The sequence below is a fragment of the Thalassophryne amazonica genome, chromosome 3 (genome assembly GCF_902500255.1).
Source record: "Thalassophryne amazonica chromosome 3, fThaAma1.1, whole genome shotgun sequence".
NCBI lineage: Eukaryota > Metazoa > Chordata > Actinopteri > Batrachoidiformes > Batrachoididae > Thalassophryne > Thalassophryne amazonica.
The window spans coordinates 54,006,985-54,034,240 of NC_047105.1; the positions used below are offsets into that span (position 1 = coordinate 54,006,985).

Here is a 27,256-nt window from a genome sequence, read left to right on the forward strand (position 1 = left end):
ACCATGTTTCTAAGATTTGTGGGGCCAAGTACAATAACTTCAGTTTTATCTGAGTTTAAAAGCAGGAAATTAGAGGTCATCCATGTGTTTATGTCTGTAAGACAATCCTGCAGTTTAGCTAATTGGTATGTGTCCTCTGGCTTCATGGATAGATAAGCTGGATATCATCTGCGTAACAATGAAAATTTAAACAATACCGTCTAATAATACTGCCTAAGGGAAGCATGTATAAGTGAATAAAATTGGTCCTAGCACAGAACCTTGTGGAACTCCATAATTAACTTTAGTCTGTGAAGAAGATTCCCCATTTACATGAACAAATTGTAATCTATTAGACAAATATGATTCAAACCACCGCAGCGCAGTGCCTTTAATACCTATGACATGCTCTAATCTCTGTAATAAAATTTTATGGTCAACAGTATCAAAAGCAGCACTGAGGTCTAACAGAACAAGCAAAGAGATGAGTCCACTGTCTGAGGCCATAAGAAGATCATTTGTAACCTTCACTAATGCTGTTTCTGTACTATGATGAATTCTAAAACCTGACTGAAACTCTTCAAATAGACCATTCCTCTGCAGATGATCAGTTAGCTGTTTTACAACTACCCTTTCAAGAATTTTTGAGAGAAAAGGAAGATCAAACAAAGCAGCAGTCTCTGAGCCATTCCTAAACAATGAAAAAAATCGACGAGAGGGTGGGCGACTCCTCACTCAAAGACTGCCCACAGGCGAATGACGTAACCGACAGGCATGAAAAAACTCTCGCATGCCCAGGAAGAGTTGGAGGATTGTGCTATGGTTAAGGGAGTGTGGGCTGAGCTGCTTAGTATGCTGCCACCGTGACCTGGATCCAGATATGAGGCAGAAAATAAGTGACCCCACCCCAAATGAGTCAAAGTGCAATGTTATACCAGATGAAGCTCATCTCCCTGAATCCAGTGAGTCCATCCTCGGTTCTTCTTCTCTCCTCTCTGAACACATACCAGCTTTTCATTTTCCCAGTTAACCACAGTCTGATTAAAAACAACAAAATAAAATCATCATTAGCAAACTAATTTTAGTTTTTGTTTTTTTTTTTGTTTTTTTGCAGAAACTGCTGCAGACATTTGACGTATGAAAATGTGTGAAATACGTTTAAGATTATAAATTGTGATTTTGAACAAATTTCCCACTTTTTAATAGACTACCATCTTGTTAATTTTTACACAATACCACATGGAACAAATGACATGATAAATAACTATCACCTGACAGCTTCTGTTGTCCATTCCTTTAGTCACCTCTTTGAACTCTTCTCCAATTTTGAAGGAACACTCATAGTTTCTGAAGGTAGTGAACGTTCTGATTGTGAAACAGTCTCCGTCTTGCTTAATAACCTTCTGAGGCTTCAGCATGCTTGCAATCTTGCGTGTTGCAAAATCAACGCCTGCATGAGACAAATTTGTTAAAACAGAGCACCATCCTGGTAAGTTCACCTCGTTATTAACTTTATATTTACCTACTTTGTATCACATTTGAAATAATACCATTTACTTTTATAGGGCATTAAAATTCTGCAGATACAAATAAAGAAAAATACACGTTTGTATTCTACTTATAAATTTATTTACACACTCTTTTTCTTGCTCAGCTACCAACATATAAGGGTTAAAATGTTTCAAAAATATTGTTAAACAGTAAGTACCAGCATGCATTTTTACCTATTATCAAAATGTTTCACTCACCAAGAGCAACCATGTATCCCTCAAAGTTGTCATTGCTGACAATGTCCCACGTCCCGTTGTAGGTCAGAGACATGCTGGACGCGTGTGCCTCTCTGGACTCAGGCAACTTGAACATCAGGAGTTAAAATGAGTTAATTTCATTGTCCATTCTTTGTAAATATGGGGCAGGGGTAAGTTGTCATCCTCCACATCTATTTTAGACACACAAAAGAGGAGGGCCGGAGAGTGGAAAATACTCTTAATGAGGAAACAATTCTGTTAGAAAAAAAGCCTTCTGTTTTTACAATTTAAATCCAGCGTCAAACATAAAGAGAACAGCGTGGCGGTGTAATACAGTATGATGCACAAAACCATGTGTATGACTTTTCACACACATGAAGTGGATTTAATACAGGAAGGATTTCCGGTGCAAATATGTTTAAAGTTCATATCTCACTCCAGTCAACACTATCTTTTAAATTTTTTTGTAGCAGATTATAAATCATTTCTTCCAAGTCTAACTTGTGCAGGCCCTGATATACACTCAACAAAAATATAAACACAACACTTTTGGTTTTGCTCCCATTTTGTATGAGATGAACTCAAAGATCTAAAACTTTTTCCACATACACAATATCACCATTTCCCTCAAATATTGTTCACAAACCAGTCTAAATCTGTGATAGTGAGCACTTCTCCTTTGCTGAGATAATCCATCCCACCTCACAGGTGTGCCATATCAAGATGCTGATTAGACACCATGATTAGTGCACAGGTGTGCCTTAGACTGCCCACAATAAAAGGCCACTCTGAAAGGTGCAGTTTGTTTTATTGGGGGGGATACCAGTCAGTATCTGGTGTGACCACCATTTGCCTCATGCAGTGCAACACATCTCCTTCGCATAGAGTTGATCAGGTTGTCAATTGTGGCCTGTGGAATGTTGGTCCACTCCTCTTCAATGGCTGTGCGAAGTTGCGACGACGAACTGTAGTCAGGTCGAGAGCCCGATGAGGACGACGAGCATGCAGATGAGCTTCCCTGAGACGGTTTCTGACAGTTTGTGCAGAAATTCTTTGGTTATGCAAACCGATTGTTTCAGCAGCTCTCCGAGTGGCTGGTCTCAGACGATCTTGGAGGTGAACATGCTGGATGTGGAGGTCCTGGGCTGGTGTGGTTACACGTGGTCTGCGGTTGTGAGGCTGGTTGGATGTACTGCCAAATTCTCTGAAACGCCTTTGGAGATGGCTTATGGTAGAGAAATGAACATTCAATACACGAGCAACAGCTCTGGTTGACATTCCTGCTGTCAGCATGCCAACTGCACGCTCCCTCAAATCTTGCGACATCTGTGGCATTGTGCTGTGTGATAAAACTGCACCTTTCAGAGTGGCCTTTTATTGTGGGCAGTCTAAGGCACACCTGTGCACTAATCATGGTGTCTAATCAGCATCTTGATATGGCACACCTGTGAGGTGGGATGGATTATCTCAGCAAAGGAGAAGTGCTCACTATCACAGATTTAGACTGGTTTGTGAATAATATTTGAGGGAAATGGTGATATTGTGTATGTGGAAAAAGTTTTAGATCTTTGAGTTCATCTCATACAAAATGGGAGCAAAACCAAAAGTGTTGCGTTTATATTTTTGTTGAGTGTAGCTTTAAGGCACATTTTGATTTTCAGTGCCTCGACATTTTTGTAGTTTTGAGAATTCTAACCAGTTTGCTTAATACAAGACAATTTGGCTAGATTTTGGACTATTTATCTTATTTTGAGGGGGACAGTTTTTGCAGTGTGACATTCCCAAAGGAGCTGTTTGTTTAACACAGTTATTTATATGACACGTAAGGATCTCCCAAAGAAATTAATTAGCAAAGACATATAGTCAATGCACTAGCTCATTCGTTGAGTTCAAGTCAGTCATACTTAAGCCTTGTTTCCACCGAGCAGTTCAGGTCGGTATGGCATGGCCCAGAATGCTATTTTGTGTGTTTCCACATTCAGATTTAGGGACGGGTACCAAAATAACAGACCCATACCGTACCACGTTTTGGCACCCTTTGATTGGGGTACCAAAGTAATAGAACGATAACAAAAGGGAGAAGCTAACCCACTGCTGTTGCTACTGGCTCATCGCAACATAGGAATGCGTCAGCACCCTCCAGTAGTTTACGCACTATACAGAATCCTGTCGAAAATAATATGCAGCATTTTAAATATCCACACAACCACCAAGCCTGGTCAAACAAGGAGATCATTGCAGAGGCACAACAATATGACGTCACGCTGCTGTCTACCATGCACCACATACCAAACAAAGGGTACTGCTGGTGTAGAGGAAATGCTTCATATGTTTAAGTTATCGACACTACCAACACAACTGGCAGTTGAAATGCAAGTTAAGTCGTGCTTAATCATTCTGAACAATACCATGTCGTACTGAACGGGACCACTTATATCTATTAAATCTAGTAGCATAAGGACCCTAAAGACTAGGACCTTATTATCACTATATTATTTCTGTTCATGCACAAAAACAGGAAATTTCAAAATACTCAATGGAGATGTAGTTAGAATCCATTTAAGTCTTAGTGCAGAGGTTCGATGATTCTTGGAAGTGTCCAGAGGAGTGTTGGGGATCACAGATACTCAGGACCTTGTCGCTAAATGTTCACAGTCTGTTTTGGGAGATGGCTACAACAGTGGAAATAAGTCTTTGAAACTTTTTTGTGTTGTCCTGCTTATGAATATATATTATGGTATGTTTTCTCAATAAAAATCAGTCAATCATATCAACCAGACCATTGTCTGTACACCACAGACTCTGGGACAGGGTGGTAAAGGTCCAATAGATACTGAGGATTAAGAGCACGGAGGGATTAATAGCTGAGAAGGAGGATTTTCTCAGTGATGTGAGACTCAACAGGAAGCCTGTGAAGGTCTGTTGGAGTTGAGGTAGGACGATTTAATATGAGTGATGTAAGATCATCGCACTGTAGCCTGTCCAGGGCAAACAGAATAGAACACCATTGCACTAATCCAGGCAGGAGATGAGGAAGGCATGGATGAGGGTCTAATAAGTACAATTTAACATTCACAAACTGCTTTATGGAGCCATTCTGCTTCATGCACACCTGATCCCGTCAGATCTCAGAAGTGAAGCAGAGTAACTCTTGATAAGTACTTGGCTGAAAGACCACTTGAGAAAACCAGGGGCTTTGTGTGTTTTTTCATCTAAAACTGAAGTTGTTTCAGAAAGGGCACTCGGTGTAAAACATCTGCCAAAAAACGGGAGCAGCCAAAGGGTTTTACTTGATTTATTTTGTTGTGGATCTATAAATAGTTGCAGCAGTGCACTGGGTCCAAACTGCCTAGTATTTTATTGGCTTTACTTTTGGTTGTAATTTCAGAACAAAAACCACTGAAGTAAATTTCCTTTTCTTCACCGTGCTGACCACTATCTCAATTTCAAATTTAGTGAAATTGTGCTGCTTCTGCACCATTTATCTCATTGTAGCATCGTTCTCTGAGGAAATGTCCAGTTTTCAAGCACCAGGCAGAGGTTTCATGATTATTTGAGGCTGTGTCTCCTTCCATTCATGGCTAAAGATGGGAGTAGAAAGAAGGCCTGTGCATGTGCATGCAATTTTGCAATGTCTACAAAGGAGAACTGTGCATATGCAGAGAACAAAAATAATGCACAGGCAAACTCTTGCCTTTGTGTCAACTGTGCCTTGATTATACATAGAGTCTGATAAAGGAGGCTCCTGGACTCTGAGAATGTGCAGTTTGAAATACAACCCTTCCTCCTGCTCCCATCAGCCTCAGAATCAGGTTACATACTGTCTGCATGTGAACAATCATCTATGCTTCTCTACTTGTTAGTCTTCATGGCGTATCACAGCAGCAGATGGATACCGAGGCATCAGAGATTAAAGTTGTAAGTGCTGCTTTTGTTGTTTTTACTGGAGATTCTTCACATTTTTTTGTTTGAATGTCATAGAAATAAGTCTCTCTTGATCTAAATAATGTGGCTGAGAGGTGATTTTGTTAGTGATCACTGTTTATGCCACATTTTCAGTCAAATAGTAAACGCAGTGTTCACGGCACTCGTTCTGGTGCCTCAGCTCTTCGTCATGAGAAGGTAACTGTGATGCAAGCGAAGCCTCAAAGACGCTTTGAGGCTTCGGGTTATTTAATAACTGTCTTTTTTAAAGGCCAAGCTCCTCAAGATACTGTAAGCAGCCTCTTCTGAACAACTTATCAGCCTTCACCGCCTTGTCCTTCATTGCTTCAGGTAATGGCCATCACACGGTTGAAGAAAATGCTTGCAGTAGAAGTCACTGAGCTGCAAAAACAAAGTGGAACTTCTGCCCACCACAGGTTATTCAGTAACATTCACGCTGATCGATCCAGTTCCTCAGAGCTTGTGGGCCTCCTTCCATGTCTTTGGACTGTTATCATTTGGCCAAGGACTATGTACTGTGATCCTGACCCTGACTGCAGCAGCATGTGTAAGAAAAAAAAAACCCTTATATCTACCAAATACCACTGATTACATTGTTCAAAATGTTAAAATGTCACAAACCTTAATACTCAATCAATGTCAACTTTAATCTACTTTTACAGTTAAAGATGGTTGGGGTTACATCACTTTTTGTCAAATGCTCACATACTAAAAGTAAATGCATTGACACCTGATGTTTTCCAACTTCTTGTTAAAGGAATGTACAGTACTAAAAACCCAGTTTTTCCTCTGTACTTTGTGCACAATTATGCAATACACTCTGTTGAAAAATCATCTCATGCAGTCACTGGAAAACACTTCTAACAGACAACACCCGTACACACCCTGGATGCTTTTGTTGATGAGGAAACGTTTACTGACCTTGACTTCTGAAACGATGCTGTGATCTTTGTGGAATCAATGGCAAAGCACGTGAAAAATTAATCGAGGGCTTGAAGTGTCGGGTTTTGCGCTTGTCCAGGATTATGACTATGATCTGACTGAAATGTTATCACGTAACTGTTTACAGAAAATAATTACGCGAGTTAAGAGTCAGAGGAAATGCCTGTTTTAAGAATTTAACCTGTAATAATCACGCAGTTCTCTTCTGCTGATAGAACAAATATCACTCTTCAGAAAACATACAGAATGTGAAATCTTTAAAACGATACTGAAAAGCATGACTAAAATAGTGTGAGAAATACAGGGTGACCCCCCCCCCAAAAAAACCCCCCAGCAAATTTCTTGAAATTTGCCAAGATGATTAGAACAGTCGTCTTCCCCAACATGTCTTGGTCAACCAAGGAGAAGACATTTTGCCTGGAGGTCTATTTCACCAACAAATCTTACAATTTAGAGCATAATTTTGAAAGAACACGACTTTTATGCAAAGCGATCAAAATAACTGAAGCTTTATAGTGGGGTGGCATAGCAAAACAATTGTGCATTCTTGGATAAAAGCATCAAATTTGGCACACATATTGTAAATTAATGTTTATTTTCAGATATTGAACTATGCTGGAGCAGACCTATAATGAGCTACAGGGGTCAAAGAATTACACAGGGGTCAAAATTTTAAAATGCTCCAATCATGTTGAAAACTATACCACATTATTTGTGTGATCAGAATTCCAAAAAGGTATAGTTTGGACTATCTATGACTGAATGTTCTAGTTATGGGGTAAAAACAGCAAAAATGGTGATAAAGGTCAGTTTCAGTTTGTACAGGGGTCAAAAGTTAAAGTTGCTCCAATATTGGTAAAAAGTGATGCAAATTATTGGATGAAATAAAAGGATTACAAAAATGGAATAGTTTTGACTTTGCTGGATGCTTGGTCTCCAAAGCAAAAGGTCAAACAAGTTTAACGTCCATTGAATTCTATGACATGTGGCATATTACCCCATGATAACTAAGCATGACAGATGGTGCAAACTATTCCTTTTTAAAATGCTATTAACCAATAATTTGCAGAATTTTTTTTTTACCAAAATTGGAGCAACTTTAAGTTTTGATCCCTGTACAAACTGAAACTGACCTTTGTCACCGTTTTTGTTGTTTTTACCTTGTAACTCCAGAAGAGTCAGTCATAGATAGTCCAAACTATACCTTTTTTGAATTGTTATAATTGGACAAATAATGTGGTATAGTTTTCAACATGATTGGACTATTTTAAAATTTTGACCCCAGTGTAATTCTTTATTGACCCTTGTAGCTCATTAGAGGTCAGCACCAGGATAGTTCCACATCTGAAAATAAACATTAGTAAATTTAAAATGTGTGCCAAATTTGATGCTTTGATCACAAAATGCACAATTGTTATGGAAATTGTAGTTAAGCTGCTCCACTATTGGGGAATGATCATACACAGACTGAAGTTTAAGTTGGATTTATTACAATTTATATGGGTTGTTTGTGTGTGTGTATGAATGGTGCTTGTTGCAATTTCAATGCAAGGGCTGCTATAAATATAGATAAAATGAAGTTAAAGAAGACTCAGCGGTTAATAAAATGCTGAGTGAAGAACCCAACACAGGTGTCCATGTTCATTGTTCATTAAATGACAAATTATTATTTTGTATTTACAGGCCAAAACCACCCCTGAACTGTACTACATGTCTCTGATCCTAACAGTGGCTTCTCTTCTCAGCACAGGTAAAGTACAGCTCTATGAAATACGTCCATACGTGTCTATTAGTGCACAGCGTCTTTAGGTCACAGTAATGACAGCTGCTTGTGTTTGTTCAGGTTTGTTTGTGGGGAAAGGAGGAGTCTGGCTGACAAACAAACTGAACGTATTTGACCAGAGCAGAAACAACGAGCCATAAAACAGTCCAGCTGTCCCACTTTGACATCTACTCCACATAGTATTAAGATTTCATGTGGTTTCCAAGCCACCCAGCAGCTGCTACGTAACTTGAAACCCCTGGAATACAAAGGAGAAAGTGATGAAAACACTCAGATGTTCTGAAGATTGCTTCAAAGTAGTACTATAAAGCACTTATATGTCTACAGTTGTTACAGTAGTTTAGATCCCCCCATGTCAGAGTTAATAAATATGTATATCTAATTGACTCCATATTCTTCACTGCCTCCATATTAACAGTAGATATTTGTGGCATTTACAGAGTCGTGGGTTGCAGTCAGGTGACTGAGCACGAGTGTAATATATATAGGCCTTGTTTAACAAAGAATGGACATTTTAAGAGCAACCAATCCAATCTTAGAAACCAGTCCAATCAGGTGAGAAAAACCTCATATCCATCATGGTTTTAAAGAATCTGCTTAACATTAGAATGATATTATATTACATATATGAATATACTTTTAAATTAACATTTCTTTGGTATTTCTGTCACACACAGATATCCAGTGATGATTGCCAGGTAATATATAAATTAATTCTCTGTTTCTGTTTATGGGATGAGGACAGCCTCTTGTTAGGCCCTCTCAGTCCTTCAAGAAGGTCTACGATGTTCTAAGAAATAATATTTTAAAATTCTGTTATAATTTTTATCTTAATGCATGGTTTGTCAATGCATACTGAAAAATATTCCATGATTTGTCTCCCAATCAAATTTTTTCTGCCTGTGTTGGTAGGCAGAAAATGTTTCTGCCCTGTGATTGACTATCCAGCTATAAAACTACAGAGGGCCTATATTAATTCTAGTCAATGGGCCGACTGACCCCCCCCCATGCGCTCCCCCAGTACAGTATGAGACCTGTTTTAATTTGTTCCTTGACCTCCCTAGGCATGAAAAGTGTATGGTACCATCACCGAATTGGGCTGGACTATCCGTGTGATGTCATTTTCAAAATGGCTGCCCGCAAAATTAGTGAAATCACATTTTTGCCCATATCTCAGCTTCTAAGATAGATAGAGATACGATTTTGGTGTCTACACCCATGTTTTTATTGTTGAGGAATCCACTGGTGGCATTTCTAAATGCTTGTGGCTGTTGGGTGACTCATAACTGAACATGGCTGACACTGAAACCAGTGTAAGAGTTTTTGCATGCGCCTTAACTTCTGGGATCCAAGATGTTATCTTACATGTAAAAGTATGCAGGTGGTAAAAGTATAATGCTGTTGCTGCCGTGGATACCCAGTAGCCCTCTCAAACTTCAAAATGACTGGCAAAATTGCAGTATTGGAATGTGGACATGCTACGGCATCGAAATAGTGTATGCAGAATATATTATTTTTCTAGTCAGGCATATATATTTGAATGTGAAATACATAAGAAGCCAAGCATGTCAACTGTCAACATAGTTGTGAGTTAAATATTACTGAAATATGATCGTCATGTAAAAAACAAACAAAAAAAAATCTTTGCAGGAATAGACTGTGTACAAATTCACTTAAAATTTCAAAAACTGCAGGTTAGTTCTATTTCCTGCTGATAACTATTCACGGTCAAAACCAAAAGTTCTCTTATAATATCTTGTACAAGCTCATTTGCTAATTTCACAACTAACAAGTCAAACTTAAACAAGAAAATAAAAAAATAAGACAAAACAGAGGCACAGTAATGACACAGGCATAACTATTCAAACTTTTATTTTCAATAAAGCCTACAACCACAGATGCAACACTAATATGATACAGTAAACTTAAAATTTCAAACATTTGTGGATTCCAAAATCCTTAAGGACACTTGAACAGGTCTTGAATATGGGTTTTGAAATTTTTTTTATGTAATGCGTATGGACTTAAAAATGTACAGTACTTTTTAAACATGCATTACCAAATATTTTCCATGAGCTGAAAGATTGTTTATTACAAATGCATACGTGTCCATGAAATTAAATGCTTTGCTTCAGCATCCGGTCACATTTTCCAGGTTTCTAACTAAGAACATCAACAATGTTACATCTATTCAACAATATAACATCCAATCAGAAAGGGAAGATTACACTGCATATCTGAATATATTCCCCTGAGAAGTTCTTTGCTGATCAGAATAATTCACACACAGTAACACACTGGTTTAACTCAAATAAATAATTCTGTATTTGGCATTAAGAACCTGATGCATAAATGATGTGTATATGCATGAATACATACACGCACAAACTTTGATAGATGCTAAATGTGCAGTGAACGTGCGCACACGCACACACATATATACGAGGTCTATTAGAAAAGTATCTGACCTTATTTTTTTTTCAAAAACCATATGGATTTGAATCACGTGTGATTGCGTCAGACAAGCTTGAACCCTCGTGCGCATGCGTGAGTTTTTCCACGCCTGTCAGTTGCATCATTCGCCTGTGAGCAGGCTTTGAGTGAGGAGTGGTCCAGCCCCCTCGTCGTTGTTTCATTGCCAGGAAATGGCAGAATGATTTGGGCTTTTTTTCCATCAGAATTTTTCAGAAACTGTTAGAGACTGGCAGCTGGAAACCATTAGAAAAATTTATCTGGCTTTCGGTGAAAATGTTACGGGCTTGGTAGAGAATAAGGAGTGTTACTGTCGCTTTAAGGACGGCCCCCAGCGGCTGTGGGGCGCGCCACGCTCCGAAGCCGCCATCGACAGGCTGAACGACCATTTCATTTCTAAACGGATGGCTGTCTGGATCCGTGACCATCGTGTGCCATTTCTCTGGTTATCACAAGAGCTGGACATCAACCACTTTCCGGCAGATTTCACTTTTAACAAGAGATTCTGTCATGGAAAGCCGAGCGGAGGCTTCGCGCGTCACGATGGATTCGCTACTGGAGCAAGACAAAACCACCTCCGTTTTGGTCTCACAGGACGGCTTTGAGATGGCGTTCAGACAGCTGTCGGTGGTTTTTCCATCAAGTGATTATCCGAGAAATTGTGGATGTGCCTGGACATGCCAGAACATGTCCCGTGAGGCTTCATCACGGCGTTGCTTTGCGCCATGCGGCACCGCCGCGACGCGTGGAATTCCTCCGCACGTCTGTCTCAATGTGCCGAAAAAGTGCTGATGTCCACGTCTTTTCACAATTCCTGTGCTAGTCAGACGACGTCCCGGATAAAACACAGCGTCCAGTTTGGAAATGAACGGCACATTCCACTGTTACAGGAGTTTTTGTCATGGAAAGAGGAGCAGAGGCTTCGCGAATACCCAGAATGAGGTACGAAGCCGGCTCGAATAATTCACGCAATTTGGAGTACAGCAGCCCTCGAATCCAGGTCGACAACCCAGAGTGCAGGTTGAATACGGACAGAAACCTTCCCCCAGGAAAAAATAAAAACAGAATAAAATAAATAAGACAAATAAAAACAACACAGCACAAAACCTCACAATGCAGCAGGCATATGCACAATGCCCCTCCAATTGCATACATGCCACCTTCGGTCTAGGTGGAAAGCAAGCAGGGGGGCAGGGCGAGCGCTGTGGTCCGCTCTTTTGAAGACCTGCCATGTCACACTGCTGTGTCGTGCTCGCATCATATTAAAGACTACTCTTAACCCACCTGTGGCATTGAGCAGAGATGCAAGACAAGGGAAGATTATTATTATCAGCTTTAGGGTGCAGGAAGGATTACTTTGTCCAACACCTTCCAGCCCAACCGCAATCATGAGCCATGCCGACATGTCGACATGTTCCACGCCACAGAGGGTTTTCCAAGAAACAATGAAGAAAGGCAACACCAAGGAGGTGCAATCGTTGTTGCAGAACATGACAAACTGAATTCAGCATCAATTCCTTCGGCCCAAAAGGACAGACGGCGCTCTACCAGTCCGTCATTGACAGGAACATGGAGCCGGTAAAACTGCTGGTAACATTTGTAGCAGATATCCGAGTGGCCAACAGGAAAGGGTGGAGAACAGTCATTTATAGCTACACAGTTGTGCCAAATTGAAGGGAAAAAAAATCTTTGCAAGGATCACCACCACCAACCACTGCAAAGCAACCAAATGCGGTGGTCTTTGCGTTCTCAAATCCAAAACACGGTGCTGTTTTTACGCTTCTCCGCTAAAATTTCAAATAAAATAAATTAAACAAAACAGCCATGCTGGCCAGTTTTGTCTGTACTGAAGTTTTTCCCTTAAAAGTGTGTTAACTCCAATTGTGCGCTCCACTCCAGTGGGAGCTAATACATGTGTGTGTGCGTCAGCGTGTGCGCGTTTGGAGTCCAGAGCGCAGATGGCCTCCTTTTCACCCTCCACAGTCTCTTCTTCGACAGCAAGGGCGCAGATTCAACCTGTCATCTTTAATTTTTTTCTTTTAAACTTGTTTTATGTCACAGTCAAACATGACACTTGATGCATGTTAATCCCCAAAATGTGAATCAGCTGCAAGTCATGAATTATCCACATACTGTGAATTGTAAAACATGAATACTGAAAAAATATCTCCCAAAATGTGAATGCAGCTCTCGTAAAATGTAAGTTGCAAAATGCTTATGATTTGGTGTATGTGCTTGGCTGAGGAGCCAGTAGTGCAAAGTTACCATTTGTGGGTTTATGACTGTGCGCCTCTCACTTTCATTCCACCACAGGGTTTCACACCACCCTTCGATACTCGTATGTGGTGGGTGGGTGAACAATCCAGCGCTTGGTGAATTCTGTTTCATGATGATAGGAAGAGTCGATATCGAACGATCAAAAAGTGACAACGCTATGAACACTTGGCTGCCACAAGCCAGTTATCCCCGTGGTAACTTTTCTGACACCTCCTGCTTAAAACCCAAGAAGTCAGAAGGATCATGAAGCCCCGCTTTCACGGTCTGTATTCATACTGAAAATCAAGATCAAGTGAGCTTTTGCCCTTCTGCTGGGTTTGTGATCAAGATTTCCTGAAGTAATTGATCTGTAAAGTGAAATCCGTAAACTACTTAAACTGAAAGAATATATATATATATATATATATATATATATATATATATATATATATATATATATATATATATATATATATATATATATATAATCTCATGAATGATATTCAAGTTTTGTGACTTACATTTTGAGAGACCTGCGTTCACATTTTTTTTGGGCGATATTTTATTCATGGTTTGCAGCATAATTATTAATGGTTCACGGATATTCATAGTTTACGTAAATTTCATTAATGGTTTGTGGATAATTCATGATTTGCAGCATATTCACATTTTGGGGATCAACATGCTCAGCATCACAGTGACAGCCCGTTCAGCCGGCTCTGAGATGCAGCGACTCACTGCACAGCTCACCTGACCGGGCTGTTACAGATACATGGTCATGTCCTCTCATGGGTTACATAACGTGCGTGTATTAATGTGCAGTGTATTGTGGTCTCCGCGGTGCCCTGCCCCACGGCGAGTCAGAGGCTCTACACGGTGCACCACTTACGCCCATAATGTGCATGATATTACAGATCCATTGTCAGTCCACCTTACGTATCAGATAATGTATCTGTAATCCCATGTCAACATGGCTGGTAGACCCCGTTCGGATGGCCGCACTGCGAGTCAGCGCATCTCTGTGATGCGCTGACTCGCTGCGACACAGGGTGTGTATTCAGTGTGATTGCACAATGTCCTGTCTAGTGCACATAATGACTGCGTGCCACAGACTTTGCATATTACAATATGTACCGGGTGGGGGGCTCGGCTCATCAGGGGCACAATCGGGACGTGCCGATGTGATCAGACTGCTCCGAATACTGGTGGGTTGCCATTTTGGATGCCAGTTCGTATGTCATTCGAGGAAGCAGTAACACAGCAGTACGACCCCTTACGAATACTCCCCAGTTTGAATGCAGTACAACAGTAGTGTGTCTGTTCTTTACATTTGTGCTGGCCGTGCAAATCTGGCGTATTATCCTAAGTGCCACACGAATGCTGTTTAAGGAATATGAAGTTTGAATGTTTGAACGAATGGACATACGAACATCATTCATGCTCTAGTGTGACGGGGGTATAATAGTCTCTATCACCCCGAAAATGCACTTCTTCTTATTTAGTTTGGCCAGTTTCTTAGGAACAGAACGCTTGACAATCTTATCAGTCATACTCATATGACAATCCAGAAGTTAACATTTTTATCTTGTTCTGTTAATGTTAAAAATACATTCAGGCAGTTTTTATTGTGAAGTATTTGGCCAAATAAAGTGTTCCAAGTACAATAAAAACATGTGCATGCAGATTAATGTCTCATGTTAAAAGAATGAAGTAACGGTCGATATCAGGTGATATTAATCTGCACGACTAAACACAAATGTCTGTATTAGTTGTCATCTGCAGTCATTTGCACCACTGTTCTTCCCAAAAGTCAAGTTTTATCTGACCCCTGGCGTTAAGGAACCTGAAGTGGAATGCTCCTGCAGAACACTATCCTGTTATACTTGACATGGAGCATAAAAAAATTAAACAAACAAACAAACCTAATATCCTCCTCCTTTAATTCCTGAATAAATCTCTCAAAGCAGCCATACAGCAAAAAATGTTCAAGCACAGGGTCAGGTGACATATCCACCTTATCCATTTCCTCCTCACATGTCCTCGTCCCTGACATGCAGGAAAGCTGCCACACACAACCCAAGGCTTCATCTTTATATCCACACTATATCCGGCACTGTGGTCGTATTGATGGAGACCAGTGTTTATTTAAAAAAAAAAAAAAAAAAAAAAAAATGGCGATAATGTTACGTGGTCTGCACCTAACGGGGTCTGTGCTTAAATAGAACACCTCAATAGATCCTTGTCATGTCATTGGTGGTCTGAATGTCACATGATGTGGACGATTCATACCATTTGCCATTGTGTTCCATTTACTGTGCAATTTTGTTTTTATTTAGCGTGCAATTTTGGTTCTATACATTTTGTGCTGCTGCATGCCGCAACCACAGTGCGCACACTAGCAGCGACAGTACTTAGCTTAATAACAAACATGGCGGGGTTTGTCTTTGCATGGCATCAAATACAGACTACATCGTCAGGATTGTTTTTGAATTATCCGACTGTTTTTGCAAGTTGACTGAGAACAATTTTCGACTGGATTGGACTACTATTTAAAATTAATAAAACTATCAAATGACAAGGATCGATTTTAGGAGTTACATAAAACAAATTTGTTTTTTCATTTGTGCAATGGAAAGAATATTTTATGAGGTGAAAGATGAAATGTTCCATTCTACGAGGCGCATTTCATTTCTCACTGCATGAAATATTCTTACCATTGCACTCGTAAATATTTATTATTTGTATACTATGCCAGAATGCTGCATGGTCTGTGCCTGCATATTAACAGGGCCTGTGTCTGTGTGTTAACTACATTGTGCCTACTCAGCTTGCTGTAGGATACAACTCAAAGCAGTTGGAATGAATTATATGTGGTCGGATTTCCTGTATAGTCGTTTCGTTAATTGTTCCGTAATTTATTATATCTGTAGCATGACCCAAGCAGAGGGCCACTCCCTTGAGTCTGGTCTGCTTGAGGTTTCTTCCTCAGAGGGAGTTTTTCCTTACCACTGCTGCTCTGGGGTTTAGTAAGGTTAGACCTTACTTGTGTGACGTGCCTTGAGGCAACTCTGTCGTGATTTAGCGCTATATAAATGAAAATAAATTGAAATTGAAATTTAGTCTTGAAACTGGACAAACACAACTCCTGGTGCAAGTGTTTGGAACAGCAAACACTTTCAGTGTTCAATTCTTTCTGCTTTCTAAACTTGGAGACATGTATACTTCATACATTTGTCTAAATTTTCAAAATCAAAGTTTCTTTCAGTAAGGTTTTGAAATTAAATTTATATTAGAAGTAATGTGTCATTATTAACAAGAAACTATACCATTTTTCAAATCTTACAACTTTTTAAATTTATTTCCAACCTTCCAAGGATTCATTCGCTACACATCAACTAGAGATGTGAAGTCAAGACATTTAATGCCTCACTGTGACATGTCAGTGAATTTTAAATTTTATTACTGTAATATTGTTGCCCAGTCCTAAGTCAAGTTAAAAAAAAAAAAAGGGCTATGCTTTTAGTGTCCCATAGTCACATTTTGGCACCATCCTCAAAACAACTCTGACAGTCATTACACAAAATGATGATGAAATTTGTAAAGAGAAACGCAACAGTTATACTGGACATAGCTCCATTCATATTGAGCTCATATTGATATTCATATTGATAAGAGGAAATGCTAACCACAGTTAGCCTTAGCATGCAGTTACAGGTTACAATTAATAGATGCACTCCATGTCTTAAGATAACGCATTTCAGGGAAAACTTTCATCTTTGACACAAACAAAAAAAACAAAGAGGATTATCCCAAAAAAAAAAAAAAAAAAAAAAAACCTGATCCTGATATTCATTCAAACAAACGGAGTAGCCGTTGGAAAGATTACAGGCCTGTAGTCCTATGGGTTGCTGGCCCTATAGGTCATTGGTCCTACAGTTCCTTGTGAATGGTGCAACAAGGCAAAGAATAAAACTGTCTGTCGCAGCAATGTAGCAGCGTCCAGGAAATGCAAAAGCACTCAGAGACTTTGTTACAGTTCAGAACCAGGACTCCAGCTGCAGCACTGACTCATGGTATTGTGCGCAGCATGAAGGTGGTAACTGAGAAAAGAAAGCCTGTTTATGTTATATGATTGTGCATAATATTGAATGGATGGACGATACTATACTGAAGCACTCTCTTGATTCTAAAATACTGACATGACAATGATGATGGTACTGTTGAATGGGGTCATGGATACATTACAATTTCTGTGTCACTTGAAAAATACATTACAAATGCAATATCACCAAAGACTAGACCGAACATAAATTTTCTGTGGAGATGAACACTCCTGAGTTATTTATAATATTATGTCTGACACATAATATTTCTGCATCATCAGAGACCCAAGTATACTATGAATAGATTGTGTTTGAGATGCACAGTACTGTGTCCATTGTTGTGGTTAGTTATATTAAAGTCAGATGTGCATATAAAACTTTTGCCACAGGATCTACTACAAATGGCTTTAGCTTGCTCCAATGACCCATAGGACCAACGACCCATAGAATTATTGATCCATCCCCATTTGAAAGGCAATGAACTGAAAAACATCAGTGTATGCTTAATGGTCAATAATAATGTTCTGTATATGTAATTTGTAGATAATAACCCAACACAAAATCGCCGGTCCTTCAAGTGCTGGCTGATACATTCTCATGAAACACCCAGCTACAAACACACCTGTGGGATTGAATGTTAGGTGGGTAATTCCTATCCTAAGAGTGCATCATAGTCTATATACCAAACAAGCTTGCCGTCAGTGGGCTTTACCCCTGTGACGGGCCATTTTTCTGGGTTGTCTTTTGACCGGCTCATTTGGATGATCAGCTCATGCTTGCCTTTGCCCATCACCAAAAGAGCAACCTTTCTGGCACGGTTAATAGCAGTGAGAGTCAGGCTCATACGCTGGTGAGGTTTGGCGGGGCTCTCAGTGAGGGCTACCAGACATTTCTCAAGGCCATCTGATTTTTTGCCAGGGAACAGAGAGGCTGTGTGGCCATCATAACCAACTCCCAAGAGTACAAAATGGAAGCTGGATCCATTTACCCACTTGCTGATCTCTTTCTCATACAGCAATGTGCCTCCGTCCTCCTCCACGCATAAACGCTGGTTGAGTTGCACTGGCATGGGGTGCATGTTGTAATAAGGAATCCTCACATGTTGCAGCAGATGGTCATGCAAGCTATAGAAATTGGAATCAAATTCAGTTGGTGGCACACAGCGCTCATCCACCATCCACACGTGGGTGTTCCTCCAGGGGAAGGAGAAGTGGTACAGGGCCAATCTGTGGAACAGTGCTAGGGGAGTAGAACCTCCAGACAGGGCAAGGTGGAAGACCTCACCCTCTCTCACTGCTGCTTCAGCTGCTTCCTCTATGTCGACAGCTAACCTCTCAACTAGTGCCTCAGCCCAGGCAGATACCATGTCAGCACTACGATATTTGCCTTGTACCACCTGGAAACTGTCCACTGATGTGCTGCTCATTTGATCAGGGCTGATTATTATAACTTCATTTGTGTAGTCAATGTTTCTCCCTTTCAGAGAGACATCCAAGATGTGGCCATTGCCAGCACCTCCTGGGTAAATGCGTGGGAAAGCGTGGTCTAGGCTATTAAGCAGGGGTGTCCAAAAGCTCCAGGAAGCCAGGAGGTTTTCAGTACTAATAAAACAATTTTTGCGTCCAGCAAAGATGTGAGAGATAAGTTCTGCATAAGCGTCTTTCTGCACTTTTGGAGTATGCACATAGTAGTCTGAAATGGGTAAACCCAGCACATTGACATCTGTATGTTCCGTCACCTCCTTCCACTCGCTGTTGATTAAAACTGGCTTGAATAAATTCTTACTCACAAGAATGGCTTGATATTGAAGGGCGCCGTGTCCAAAGTAGAAAACGATCTGTTTGGATTTGCAGGGAATGCTGTTCTGGTTTTGAACACAAAAGATGTCATTCTTGAAAAGAACTCGTGCATACCCGACTCGCTCGTCTAACATCTTCCCCGACATCATAAATATTGGCACGCCGTCATACTGAGCCAAGTCAATGTGCGCCACAATCGCTGTAATGGGGGGGGGGGGGGGGGGGGGGGGGGGGGTGGCAGCAACAGCATCATCTGTTAGTAGAATTAGTTACTGTGCAGCTAAACTGTAATAGCTTGATAAGTGAAAATAATGAAATTGAAAGCCTTCCAGTACTCACCAGCAAATGTTGGTATGTGGCTAACGTAATTCTTCGTATTATTTAGCTCCTTCTCAACTTCTGTTTTGTAGGCCTGGTACTGGCCTATCACAGCTTGCTTCTTTCCTAAAGGCAGCATGGAACTGAAGATTCTCAGCTTGTTTTGGAGAACTTCTTCACTGCTGCTCAGATTCATGGGAAGCCTCATGGTCAGCAGGGTCATGACTTCTGTCAGGTGGTTTTGGATAACATCTCTGATCACCCCATACTGATCATAGAAGGGAATACGGCCTTTGAGGGTAAAATGACAATAGAGGGCATGAACACAGCATTTTATTTGAGGAATGTTTGGTAATTTTTCCAAATACCAACAATTTGCAACAATGTGAAATGGACATTTAACTCTGTTCTTCAACACTTCTCTGCCTTTTCCTTCATCTTATTGGAGAAAAGTTACAAAACAAGAGCAATCAGAGATTTCTGACATTCGCCAATCCAGATCCGGATCACCTCCAAAAGTCAGTGGAGTCTTCCATGCCCTAATATTTATCTGTGGTGCAAATTTGTGAAGTAGTTTTGACGGAATCCTTCAAAGCCTATATAAAGGGAAACCTTGCTCTAGAATCTGGCAAATTTGGTGAGAATTGGTGAAGTAGTTTTGAAGTAATCCTTCAAAAGCCTATATAAAGTGAATCTTGATCCAGAATCCAGATCACCTCCAAAGTTTAATGGGTTCTTCCATGGCCTAATATGTATCTGTGTCAAATTTTTTTTTGTCAAAATCCGTGCAGTAGTTTTGATGTAATCCTGCTAAAAGTAATCCTTAAAAGTTTATATAAAGTGAATCTTGATCCAGAATCCAGATCACCTGAAAAGTTTAATGGGTTCTTCCATGGCCTAATATCTATCTGTAGTGAAAGTTTGGTCAAAATCCGTGCAGTAGTTTTGACATAATCCTGCCAACAGACAGATAGGCAGACAAATAAATAAACGCCAATGATTTTATTATGTCCCTGGCGGACGTAGAGTCTCCTTTAATGTACCTTTGAGTAACCGTGTAAAATTCTGCATTTGTTGTGTGTTTTTCTGTTTTCTGAATCACCTTTAACATTCAGGGTTTCTTTCAATACAATTTCTATTCTCTCGATATAGTTCTTGTTCCAAATGGGATCCAGAAACTCCTTGTTCTCCATTCTGAATGGAAGTATCTTTGAAACAACCTTTCAACAAAAACAGAAAAGGCATATTTTGAATTTGCACAGTCATGTGTTTACACGTGTACATACAGTACAGGTTTCATTACCTGCTTCCCCAAGTAATGGTCAATTCTGTACATTTCTTCTTCCTTCAAGGAGCTTCCGAGTTGAGAAGCTAGAATTTGTGCACTCCTGTAGTCGTGACCAAAAGGCTTCTCCAGCACCACTCTCAGCCATGCGCCGCTGGTTCGTCTGCAGCTATGATTAATTTTATCTGCAATGTCTGCATAAGTGAAGGCTGGTACTGAGAGGTAGAAGAGTCTCCCTGCCTCCACCATTCCCTCTTGTTTAAGTTGCTGCTCAACGTGCTTGGCCAGCTCCTGGTAGTCTTCTACGGTCTTCAACTGTCGATACTGTGCGAGTCTTAGGAATTGCTCTTTCAAAAGAGCACATCGTTCCTGAGGTACATCCTTCGAACAAGTCACGGTCTTTAGTATTTCAAAGAAGACTGGCGTGTTTTTGTCTGTAGGTGAAAGTCCTCCAGCATAGAAAGAGAAGGTGTGTCCACTGCTGACCTGGTTCACATACAGATGGAAAAAACTTTGCCACAGGTACTTCTTAGCCAAATCACCTGTGCCTCCCACGACCACCACTGAAACGTGACCAGGTTTGTGTGGCTCCTTGCTGCTTTCACCCTGAGCACACAGAGTGACCACGAGCAGAACCAGAGTTGCAAACATGTTCTGGTCCTGAAGCATCCAAGTTCCTGTATGAACACACAGCCATTTTTTGGTTAAGCGTCATCAGCATTAATGCAATTAAAGAAGGTGCAGCAAATCTAGCACTGAAACTCTACACACTTTAAATAAAAGTGAGTCTCATTTCCTAATTTTAACCTTCAAAACTGACTAAAATCTTGGAAGCCACACATATTTCTCTTACATTTAATATTACCTATTATATTGACTGATACTTTACTTTGTAAAGTCTGTTTGTAGCTTTCTCTTGATCGAAAAAAATCCTCTATGACAAGCACTGTTGTGCTGTCACGAGTAATGATCACAGGATACTGGGAGAAGAAGGCTGTGGACTTTGCACTTTGCCCACAGGCCATGAGCATCCAATAAAAGAAGAGATCTCTTGTTGAATGTTGATTGAGAAATTCTGAGTAACACATTGACAAGTTTGTAAAGAACTCAGTTTTTGAGGACAGACTATTCTAAGCTTACACGTTTACCATACATTCCCACAATATTTACAGCCCAAAATCGGAAAAAGTTGGAATGCTACTGAAAATGCGAATAAAAATCCCTGCAGTGATTCTTACATTCCATACAGTTTGAACCCAAGATATTTTGTGTTTTGTCAGGTCAACTTCATTTCATTTATTGATAGACATCCATTCCTGCATTTCAGGCATACAACAGATTCCAAAAAGATGGGACAAGAGCAATTCAGGGCTTTAAATTTAGGTACAAAAATAAATAAATAAATAGTTAAATAATGGCGTTCTTTCTAACAGGGAATGTCAACAGATGATTGTAATCATGATTTGGTACAAAACCAATATCCGTGAGTATTTGAGGAGCAGAGGACTTGAAGTTTGTCAACAAATGCACGAGTGCAACTCGTCCCAGAACCCAGAGGGGACAATCCACTATTTTCCAACAGAGGACCATAGTCCAACACTCACTGGAAACAGGTCTGATGTAATGGCAAAAATGCGGACACAGCTTCTACTTTGGTCATGGAAAGACTGGTGTCGTAGACAGATCGGTGCGCCCCTAAAAATTGGTCTGCCCTGCCTCCACTGCGCATGCGTCATTTCGGAGCTCAGCTGCTCCTCTAAGACTGAGTCTCTTCACCCAAAGCGATCAAATGGATTAATGGGATTATTAACCATCAGATGACAAAGTAAAACCAATTAAATCATTCTAAAGTCAGTTTTAAGCAGAAACAAGGTGATAATCGGTGACACTTTGAAATGACCGACACGCAGTGAACACATCAGCTAGGAGCTCATGTAGCCGCAGTGCTCTGATCACTTCCTCCGTCTTTTATCATGAAATAATGCTGAATTTATGTGGAAATGATTGTTGTACAAAATCTTCAGTTATATGTCACTGAGATACAGTTGTATGCATAAGTTTGGGCACCCCTGACAAAATAGTAAAATGGACTGCATTTATATAGCGCTTTTCCATCTGCACCAGACGCTCAAAGCACTTTACATTTATGCCTCACATTCAACCCGATGTCAGGGTGCTGCCATATAAGGCGCTCACTACACATCGGGAGCAATAGGGGATTAAAGGCCTTGCCCAAGGGCCCTTAGTGATTTTCCAATCAGGCAGGGATTTGAACCCATCAATCATGAGAAAGGGCATTTAAGGTGGCCATTTGCAAATGTTTCCCCTCTTTGCATCTCTTCTAATAACATTCAACGTGACGTAAAGATGTCTGGAGTTTATACTTGATGTGGACACGTCCTGTCTCTGGCAGCCAGCCTGTGAGCAGGACTTATGTCCCTTTTGTCCTTTATTTCACAATTATGACAGAGTTTGAAGGGAGAGCGAGCAGCAGCAGCCAGTTTTTTTTTTTTTTTAATTGTTCACATCTACGCGCGCGAACGGGACAGGAGGTTCTCAAACTGGGTCCTGGAGAGGCGGAAGTACCGCTGAAAGCGGTCGTCATCCAGACGCAGCTCCTGCAGCAAATAATGAAACTTCCCGAATTGGGAACGTCCCAGGGACGGCGCCGCTGGCATCATTTGTCAGCTTTCCACAACAAATAGAGCACAGCGACTCACTCAGTGTGATCAAGGTCCACCATGTTGACTTGACGGCGAGCAGAATGGAAGCTCCTCCTATTTGATGACACATTGGGGCAAATTTTCACAGCGAAAGCAGAGTGACACACTGGGCGATGGTGGCGCGTCCATCGCCAGGTGAGGCACGCAAATTTGTGGCGTCGCATGGCGTCTGGTGTGAACGCGGCATAAGGAGTTTAATCCTTTTCCTCCCATGTATGAAAGTGTATAGTCCCTACGAGATGTGTTTTTCTATATTCTGTTTTACTGTGTTCAGTAAAAAAAGCTTATCTTTCTGATGACCACAAGATCAGGAAAGAAGAACCAGGGCAGCTGAACTGAGTACCATAAACGTACACTCACAAAAATATAAACGCAACACTTTTGGTTTTGCTCCCATTTTGTATGAGATGAACTCAAAGATCTAAAACTTTTTCCACATACACAATATCACCATTTCCCTCAAATATTGTTCACAAACCAGTCTAAATCTGTGATAGTGAGCACTTCTCCTTTGCTGAGATAATCAATCCCACCTCACAGGTGTGCCATATCAAGATGCTGATTAGACACCATGATTAGTGCACAGGTGTGCCTTAGACTGTCCACAATAAAAGTCCACTCTGAAAGGTGCAGTTTTATCACACAGCACAATGCCACAGATATCGCAAGATTTGAGGGAGCGTGCAATTGGCATGCTGACAGCAGGAATGTCAACCAGAGCTGTTGCTCGTGTATTGAATGTTCATTTCTCTACCATAAGCCGTCTCCAAAGACATTTCAGAGAATTTGGCAGTACATCCAACCAGCCTCACAACCGCAGACCACGTGTAACCACACCAGCCCAGGACCTCCACATCCAGCATGTTCACCTCCAAGATCGTCTGAGACCAGCCACTCGGACAGCTGCTGAAACAATCGGTTTGCATAACCAAAGAATTTCTGCACAAACTGTCAGAAACCGTCTCAGGGAAGCTCATCTGGATGCTCGTTGTCCTCATCGGGGTCTCGACCTGACTCCAGTTCGTCGTTGTAAACGACTTGAGTGGGCAAATGCTCACATTCGCTGGCATTTGGCACATTGGAGAGGTGTTCTCTTCATGGATGAATCCCGGTTCACACTGTCCAGGGCAGATGGCAGACAGCGTGTTTGGCGTCGTGTGGGTGAGCGGTTTTCTGATGTCAATGTTGTGGATCGAGTGGCCCATGGTGGCGGTGAGGTTATGGTATGGGCAGGCGTCTGTTATGGACGAAGAACACAGGTGCATTTTATTGATGGCATTTTGAATGCACAGAGATACCGTGACGAGATCCTGAGGCCCATTGTTGTGCCATACATCCAAGAACATCACCTCATGTTGCAGCAGGATAATGCACGGCCCCATGTTGCAAGGATCTGTACACAATTCTTGGAAGCTGAAAATGTCCCAGTTCTTGCATGGCCGGCATACTCACCGGACATGTCACCCATTGAGCATGTTTGGGATGCTCTGGACCGGCGTATACGACAGCGTGTACCAGTTCCTGCCAATATCCAGCAACTTCGCACAGCCATTGAAGAGGAGTGGACCAACATTCCACAGGCCACAATTGACAACCTGATCAACTCTTTGCGAAGGAGATGTGTTGCACTGCATGAGGCAAATGGTGGTCACACCAGATACTGACTGGTACCCCCCCCCCCCCCCAATAAAACAAAACTGCACCTTTCAGAGTGGCCTTTTATTGTGGGCAGTCTAAGGCAGTCTAAGTGTTGCATTTATATTTTTGTTGAGTGTATGTTGATTCATATAACAAAGGCAATTTCCCAATGAGCTATTATTATAATGTGCTATTATTATTTTTGGCTGTTTTCGGCCACAACATACTCGCCACCCACCGCTGACACCCGCCATCCTCCAAATGGTTTGTGCCGACACTGAACATGTGCATTAGTCTCACCTAGAGTCCCTTTATTCAGAGAGTAATGACATGATGAGTCGGGAAAAAAAAAAAAAAAAAGTCACGTGACTCCTGGTGCCATCTTGGGGCCAAAATACCGTTCGCTGTTAATCTATCTGCATGTAAATCCAGCTATGTTGTTTATTTATTTGCTGACAATGCTGGGTTTTTGTGCATTTGGATGTACAAATAGACGGACAGATTCCCTTCAGAGCTGAACAGAAGAAAAATGTGGGAAAGTCAGCCATGTGGGATGGAAGCCGACTTTATTATCAAAGCTTTGAGAGGTAAATTTATTGTTCAGTCCCATGTACAGTAAAACTCACCTAAACCATCATTTTATAAAACGGATATTCACAGTCACCGGGCAAAAAAAGTCACACTGCTTCTGTATTGTTTTCCATGAAAATTCAGTAATATATATCTTATATATTATATTCCAATTCAACGGTGGAACTATGATAGTAATAAGGAAGAGTAAAATAGGAGCGTAGTAAAGAGTAGAGTAGAGCCACTTAGGTGCCTGGTCTGGAGAACGAGGGATGGTAGGCTGAAAAGCTTTTTTATCCCATGGGAACTGTCCCTACCAACCCAAGTAATAAACACTGTATATAACGGAATTTGTACAACGGATTTCCACTCACATCGGATAAAATGCCCCGTCAGATGGAATGTATTTCCCCGAGCAGTCTGGACGTACAAAGTAACAGAGGTACAAATTAAAGTTCAGCTCTGACACTCGCCGATTTGAGGAATGTGGGACCAGAGTCATTTCCGTGATTAATAAACCGGCCATTTATTTTTTTTCACACCGTGCTCAGACACGGACTCGCAGCCTGTTAAATCAGACACAACAAAAGGCTGTGATCTGACACTTTTCTGCTTCGTCTGTCATCATACTCGTATTTTAATAGTTTTTGCAGTGAGCACACTGATTACATTTTGGGATCACATACATTTGGCAGAAAAGTCCACACATTTACAACACAGAGTTGGAAAAAAAATGGAAATTGTACAGCTTACCCTTGGAGGTGATGATTGCAAAAAGAAAAGCTTGTTGAGGGTCAAATTAATCCATAATAAAGCATAATCCAGCAACGGAGAACTTTTAAACTGTCACAGACGTCATTGTGTGACACGGAGTTAACAGAGTTGCAGAAGCTAAATCAGGCTTTAAATTCATTCAATAAATCATTGTAAATTTATCTAAATTTGATAGCTTAACTGTTTTTACATTTATTTTGATAGTACATGTGCCTGGATGTTTTGCTGTATGTGGTTAAATGATTAAAAAAAAAAATGAAAACATAAAAGGTTCATTCAGTAGTTCACCGCAGTTGGCCCCAAAATGGCGCCATGTTTTGAGTTGACGCTCCTCTCACCCCCATCCACTCACTGCGCCAGTGGACACGTGTTGCGCTAAAGTTTGTGTCCCCTACAAAATACGTTCCTAGCTGTCATTTTCACAGAAAAATTAATCGTAGCCAAAATTAAAAGAAACGAGGGTACTGGACCACATACCAACAATCTCACAGTCAATATAATAATATCAATAACTTACAAAACGTAAAAACAATAAATAAAATAATTAAAAAATACAAACACACAAATTTGCAAAATGTTAGGCCTGAATTTAGCAATTTCCACTGTGGTTTACAAGTTTTTTTTCTCTATCGCAATTTACGTATATGTGTGTTTAATTTTCAAGATGAGTTCAAGCGAAACGCCAAACACGCTTCTCCCATAATTCCACCTGCTAGCTGGTAAACCCCAGTTCCGCGTCACACACAAAGGTACACAATCCCGGATTTCCTTTACTTTCACCAGACCTGCTAACACGGTCCAACGACATACAAACTGCTTATTGTGAAACCACGTAAGAAAATGAAAACAGAAGCTTACTGATGGCGGTGGTGTGAACGATTCAGTGTCCCATCCAAGACACATCCTGGTCACGTGAGTCAC

At 40.8% G+C, this 27,256-nt stretch overlaps 3 protein-coding genes across 5 annotated transcripts in view; 1 reads left to right on the forward strand and 2 right to left on the reverse strand.

Moving 5' to 3' along the window:
- Positions 1 to 27,242, reverse strand: part of rbp7b (retinol binding protein 7b, cellular) — a 33,548-nt gene extending 6,306 nt beyond the window's left edge. The window contains exons 1-4 of one of the 2 annotated variants that reach the window (XM_034166317.1): positions 27,194 to 27,242; positions 1,728 to 1,918; positions 1,251 to 1,429; positions 915 to 1,016 (exon numbers count right to left, since the gene is read on the reverse strand). In XM_034166317.1, coding sequence (XP_034022208.1) covers positions 915 to 1,016; positions 1,251 to 1,429; positions 1,728 to 1,842 — 396 coding nt within the window. In that variant the 5' untranslated portion in view covers positions 1,843 to 1,918; positions 27,194 to 27,242. Of the gene's footprint in view, positions 1 to 914; positions 1,017 to 1,250; positions 1,430 to 1,727; positions 1,919 to 19,141; positions 19,183 to 27,193 lie in introns of those variants that run through there. The other variant, XM_034166316.1, reaches the window with a different exon arrangement.
- On the reverse strand, positions 431 to 27,256 carry h6pd (hexose-6-phosphate dehydrogenase (glucose 1-dehydrogenase)). 2 transcript variants are annotated; one of them, XR_004559541.1, is made up of 7 exons: positions 27,194 to 27,256; positions 20,649 to 21,307; positions 20,448 to 20,565; positions 19,367 to 19,636; positions 17,514 to 19,226; positions 13,869 to 13,870; positions 431 to 443 (listed from the first exon to the last, which is right to left on the reverse strand). XR_004559541.1 is itself a non-coding variant. In XM_034166314.1 (5 exons), exons 2-5 carry the CDS (start codon positions 21,297 to 21,299, stop codon positions 17,881 to 17,883), a joined length of 2,385 nt encoding a protein of 794 aa, XP_034022205.1. In that variant the 5' UTR covers positions 21,300 to 21,307; positions 27,194 to 27,256; the 3' UTR covers positions 16,247 to 17,880. The 2 variants fall into 2 exon arrangements, 1 of the variants encoding a protein (XP_034022205.1); XM_034166314.1 differs by lacking the exons at positions 431 to 443; positions 13,869 to 13,870 and having other exon boundaries at positions 16,247 to 19,226.
- LOC117506739 lies at positions 3,335 to 8,719 on the forward strand. Its single transcript, XM_034166315.1, has 6 exons — positions 3,335 to 5,645; positions 5,787 to 5,849; positions 5,923 to 6,002; positions 6,089 to 6,219; positions 8,298 to 8,364; positions 8,458 to 8,719. Exons 1-6 carry the CDS (start codon positions 5,572 to 5,574, stop codon positions 8,535 to 8,537), a joined length of 495 nt encoding a protein of 164 aa, XP_034022206.1. The 5' UTR covers positions 3,335 to 5,571; the 3' UTR covers positions 8,538 to 8,719.

Excerpts from the sequence above, each read along its gene's own strand:
- LOC117506739 (XM_034166315.1), top strand. The coding sequence starts at position 5,572 with ATGCTTCTCTACTTGTTAGTCTTCATGGCGTATCACAGCAGCAGATGG. Across the intron at positions 5,646-5,786 it reads AGGCATCAGAGATTAAAGTT|TCAAATAGTAAACGCAGTGT; the intron begins GTAAGTGCTGCT and ends CCACATTTTCAG. Across the intron at positions 6,220-8,297 it reads CCCTGACTGCAGCAGCATGT|GCCAAAACCACCCCTGAACT; the intron begins GTAAGAAAAAAA and ends TTGTATTTACAG.
- h6pd (XM_034166314.1), bottom strand. The coding sequence starts at position 21,299 with ATGCTTCAGGACCAGAACATGTTTGCAACTCTGGTTCTGCTCGTGGTC. Across the intron at positions 20,566-20,648 it reads ACCATTACTTGGGGAAGCAG|GTTGTTTCAAAGATACTTCC; the intron begins GTAATGAAACCT and ends TTTTGTTGAAAG. Across the intron at positions 19,227-19,366 it reads CCACATACCAACATTTGCTG|CGATTGTGGCGCACATTGAC; the intron begins GTGAGTACTGGA and ends CCCCCATTACAG.